Below are 5,243 nucleotides of genomic sequence, written 5' to 3'. Positions count from 1 at the left end.
TAAGGGTCTGTTTAGGAAGTCTTTTACAGACACGGGTGGTATAGGTGGTGAGACTGGAGAAAATGAAAGAGCAAACAAGCATAAATTATGCATACACAAGAGGAAAAAATTTTAAAACTGGTGACAAAAGTAATAAAGGAAGACCAGCATGGCTGACACTATAAGGGATGAAGAGTATTAACAGATATCTAAAGAGAGAAACATTTGAGATAATGCAGAGAAAATGATAGCAGATGTTGAACAGTATGTAAGTTGGGAAAAAATAGTGAAAGACGAGTTTGACTACAGGTAATGAGAAAGAATTTCTCTAAAGTGGTAGATAAAAGATTCCAAAGATCTGAAGGTATTTTTCTTACTTAGTTCATCTTCCACAAATTATCTGACACAAGGCATCGCGAGAGAAAAAGTCTTACAGTTTCCTATACCTTTCATTTAAAATTTTAAATACTAGAAATCACATGATGAAGACTAACATTACCAACTTGTATCACATATATTAGGTCACAAAGCTCATTCTAATTGATGTTCTGGAAAAAAGGTGTAATTGTTGGCAACTGCCATAAGGCATTTTCTCTAATTAACAATGTTAACAGCTATATGAGCTTAACTGCCACACAATTTCTTTCCAATTATCAGAATCAACACAAACATTGCTTATTTTTATTAATGGCTGTCAGTAAACAGCAGGATGTATATTACATAGCTCAGTCACAATTTGTTGGTATGCATTTAAGACCATGCATACTATCTTAAAATCGTTTAATTGTCAGGTGTGGATTTCATAGAATTGTCAACAAGATTTTTATCTGGTGTTTCATAATGATACCAAGGTCCATCTCCCCTGTGTCTCATCAGTCTGCGTGCCTCCAACTGCATCAGCCTAAAAAAAAGAGCAACAAACACACTCAGCATGAAGTTTGTTGCTTTTGATCATACATATATTGATGTTTAACATCATGGCATTACTGACAACAGCAATAAGTTTAGCATCTATGGTTTATAAATACTACTGAATCATAGGCAATACCAAAATATGAAGGGTTCAACTAAAACATGAGCTATTACATCCTTCTATTTCAATTTTTTTCAGCAAGTCATCTCACAAAAGAGTAATAAAAATACTTGCAGTTGTGTCAAACATTCTTGCCTCATAAGGGGCTATACAGTTTTGATACAGTTTTCAACTAAAAATAAATAGGAGCACGGAAATCGGAAGTAAATGTGATGGTAGAAGGAGCTATGCTGTCTTGGTCCCAATAGCAACAGTTTATGGAATTCAGACTTTCTTCTACCACCACAGTTTACTCCTGAGTATGTATAGAATAAACTCAGTACAACGTTGTTGCTGCCCACAAAATTTTCAACAGCTACAAGGAACATGATCAGTCCTGTAAACTGTCATTTAGCTACTCAATTAAGCTATGAACACTAGCAGTAGCAAAAAGAGCTGTCCATTTCCTGACTCAGGAAGACAGAGCTATACCTTTATAAATATGAACTGTTTTGAAGAGACAGTTGTTTTACAAGACTGCCCTTGGATCATTCCAGTTCTGGTAATCTTAATACTGAGAAGGCAGGGACTACAGATACTGTAACTTCCACTTTGCCACCAACCAGTGCAGCAAGCACCCAGGGTCAAGTGATACATGGATAAGCACGTTATGTCAGCATCCAACTCAGTATGTTAAGCAAAATAAGAGAGTCAACTACAGTATGTATCAGTATTTTAAAACCCTCAACTATATAACATACCTCATTTCAGTTTTCTTTGCTTCGATATCAAGCAAAGCCATCTCTTTCTCATAGTCCTTTTCAGGGGGGTCAAGGAAGTAACGAGCTATCCAGCGACTTATAGGGTGCTGGAAAATATAAAAGCAGAGGTTATTTATGCAATTTCCAAGTAGAAATGTTGTCATAACTCAATCATTTTGCACGTTCCCGGTCTTGAAAACACATCATCAGCACTATGGGTGCTGCCATTCAAGCCATAATAGTAAAATTAAAAACATGTTCAACTATTTGTAATGTCAAAACCCTAAAAAGCTGTATTTCTTTTGCCATTTTTAATGCCAAGATAACCTGCAGATGACTATTCTGTAGCAAAATTAAAAGTTAATGGAAGACATGTGATTTATTTTCTTTCTGTTGAAGTAAAGTTCCTTAAACTGCCACTGTAATCACAGAAACGGACTCCAAACCTTACTGTGATCAGTAACATTTTAAAGTTTTGCTTCCACATAGGAAGAAAAGTCTAAATGAGTCAAAACAGTCATAGTAGTATTGCTGAATTCAATAACTTCCTATCAAAACCAAAAAAGTGCTTGCAGCAAGAAGCCAGGGACTAATTTTAAGAAAATACAATGAAACGAAAAAAGTATAACTTTGAGTTTCTGACCATAAAAATCTTCAGTTCTAGATATAAAAGCATGTGTGATGTTGGACTTTGAAACAAAAGAAAGTAAGGTCACTTTAAACTCCAGTATCTTAAGATGTTGTAGTTCTAGAGCAAGAAACAAAGAGAAAAACTGCACACTAAGAATAAAGAGAACAGAAGACTGTTCTTACTATTTAGGAATATTATAAAAGAATTCTTGGCATATATCTTCAGCAGTTTACTGGCATAAAGTTACAGATCATTTGCATCTACTTGTGTCAATAAACAGATTTCCTACAGCAACACGCACGTTCCATAAAGCAGAAAATAAGCAACTTTACTAAAATCATAATTGCACAATTCAAGTTCTACTACACTGATACCCAATGGCAGGGATATGGCCATCCTCATTACCACATTCCACACATTTTACTCCCAAAAGCATCATCAGGAGGAAGGCTGTCCATAACATGCTGCCCTTTTACACGTTACACTCACTTTGTAGTATTCCCAGTACTCTGGGATATAACCTTCAGGAATCTCTGCAAGTTCAGCTTCACCTGACAATGAAAGAAGGGGAGGAACATTTAATTCAAGTTTTTTTTTTTTTTAAGTACCTTATATTCTGCCTTTCACATTCAGAAAAGATCATTATTTCACACAGAGAGCGCTTAATCCCTCAATCTGAACTTTATTCAGAAAAATTGGACTTGTATTTTTTTCCAGACACTTCATACTGCATGTATCTCACAGGCTTTAAGCCACACAAGAGAAGTGTGAAATTAGCAGCTGTACAGAAGAAATAACTAAGATCGAGTCCACAGAAATGCCCTTTAAAGTATTGAGCTAAAAGCATGGATTTTTTCCTAATTTCTCTATTAAATTAATTCCATATTATTACAGTAGTAGATTTAAAACACATATTGCCAAGCAGAATTTTGGCTTTTTTGCTAGATAAAAATCAACAGTTGCCGTGTATGCAGCCTTCTTAAAGAAATATGTAAAACAAGATAATACAGACTCCTCATCTGAATACTGAAGAACTGTTCACTAAACCTCACTGATGTTTGAAAGGCTGTCAGAAGATGGAATTTCTCCATTTTTAAAAATGTGGAAAACTTTTTTTTTTTTAAAGCAACAACTACAGAAAAATAAAAATACTGGGAGCATCTTCTAGGTACTTATACAATATTACCATAATTGTTAGGCCTATTTCATAGTCTTCCAAAGACCAAGCCTTAAAGGATCTATTTTTTCTATCCAGCGTGCTTAGTTTCTATTTAATAATTTTAACCGTGTACTTAGCTTAGTCAGGACAGAGCACTCACCAATGAAGACGTTGACATATGTTATGAATAGTGCCACTGGTACCCCTGTCAGAAATACATAGAATTTCTGTATAGGGAAGAAAAAGAAAGAGAAACAGTATGGGAAACTCAGAAGCCTGACAAAATTTAGATGAAGTTAGTCTGCAAATGATGTAACAGCCAATAATTCTTAGATTCACATTCATAGGTTAGATAGGGATGTTGTAGGCAAAGACATATTGCTGCTTAAAATGAGTTAATTAACAAACTAGAATACAGAAACAGCGATGCCGTGTCAGTCCATGAGCCTATTTAGTTGTGCTTTCAATCTCCCGGGGGGGCAGTCTCTGCAGAAGCAGACAGTAATGCTTTCCCTGAATGCCATCTCAGCATCTTGTGATGACTGGCTTCAGCATTTAACTGTAATGAGGCACTACCATCAATGCAATGTAATCCAACATAAATACAACCACTGCTGGCTTTGGTAACTGTGGAAGACCTATAAAGGAAGCCTGATCACATGAAGGGAGTTGTATCAAGTTGACTGTTACCTGTCATAATAGGCTTTATCCGAAACCTAGTTTTTTAGGGGTCAAACTCAGGTCAGGCTTCCCAAGTCTAATCTCTGGTGTTAGTGGGTTTAGGTAACTGAAGGCAAACCCTGCAGAAGAGTAACTTAATAGGTTTTAAAAAGGCGGATGGAGCGGAAAGCATTTGGAGGATACGCATACATGAATAGAGACACATAATTTAAGAATGCTACTACAGCATTAATTTAAGTACCTATCACAATCTCTGCCATTTAGCCAATCTTTTTACTTCATCTGGCCCTGATTTTATGACGTATGACAGAAAATTTTTTAGGAGGAGGACTGAAAATTCTGGTGTATGTGAATAGTGCCAACCACATGTTAGATGCTGTCACGTAAACAGTAGGGAAAAATTCTATTTTAGAGACTCTTACACCATTTGCAAGAGATGTGTTATACTGAGTGTAATAAATTTGGTTTTCACTCACCAACAAGTTCAGAAATCGAGTGTCATAAAAACTTGTTGCCTTGATAATAAACATTCTCTTCCCATGGCTGCTGCTATGTCGTACGGGAGCTGAAAATTGAACCAAAGTGTTATGTTTTCTTCTCCCTTTGGCGATTGTGCCAGGATAAGGTCAGCGATGCATATGAAAAAACCAAAAGGTATTTTTCCTTCCCAAGTTTAGACATAGATCTATTCCTACCTGTCAGTCCCAACAAATAAGTCACTGAACGTCAGTCACTATGCAGGGCCAAGTAAGCTCACAGATGAGCCCGTCAGCAAGTCTGGCCTCCCGCCAACGTCGATCCACGTTCTACCCGAGAAGTGTAATTTCTCAGCGGCACGGAGACACACCTCGCACCCCCGCGAGGGACCTTCCTGCGCGCTCAACGCCTTTCCTACACCTGCTCACCCAAAAGGCAGACCCGCCGCGGCGGCCCGCAACCACCGCCGCCCCAGACCCGCCTTCCCGCCCCGCAGACAAGGTTAGCGGGGAAAGGCCCGAGCCCAGCGACCGCCCTCAGCCG

General features: G+C 37.7%; 1 protein-coding gene across 1 annotated transcript; it reads right to left on the bottom strand.

The window, feature by feature from the left end:
• Positions 1-657: 657 nt before the first annotated feature.
• Positions 658-4,846, bottom strand: NDUFB5 (NADH dehydrogenase (ubiquinone) 1 beta subcomplex, 5, 16kDa; the record flags this gene model as incomplete). Its single annotated transcript, XM_010573091.1, has 5 exons — positions 658-880; positions 1,753-1,859; positions 2,873-2,934; positions 3,703-3,769; positions 4,700-4,846. Coding segments are annotated over 5 exons (504 nt in total), but the record flags the coding sequence as incomplete, so codon positions are not given.
• Positions 4,847-5,243: the final 397 nt, after the last annotated feature.

This window comes from Haliaeetus leucocephalus, unplaced genomic scaffold (genome assembly GCF_000737465.1).
Source record: "Haliaeetus leucocephalus isolate CR32 unplaced genomic scaffold, Haliaeetus_leucocephalus-4.0 Scaffold362, whole genome shotgun sequence".
NCBI lineage: Eukaryota > Metazoa > Chordata > Aves > Accipitriformes > Accipitridae > Haliaeetus > Haliaeetus leucocephalus.
This window is presented reverse-complemented; position numbering and strand designations above follow the sequence as displayed.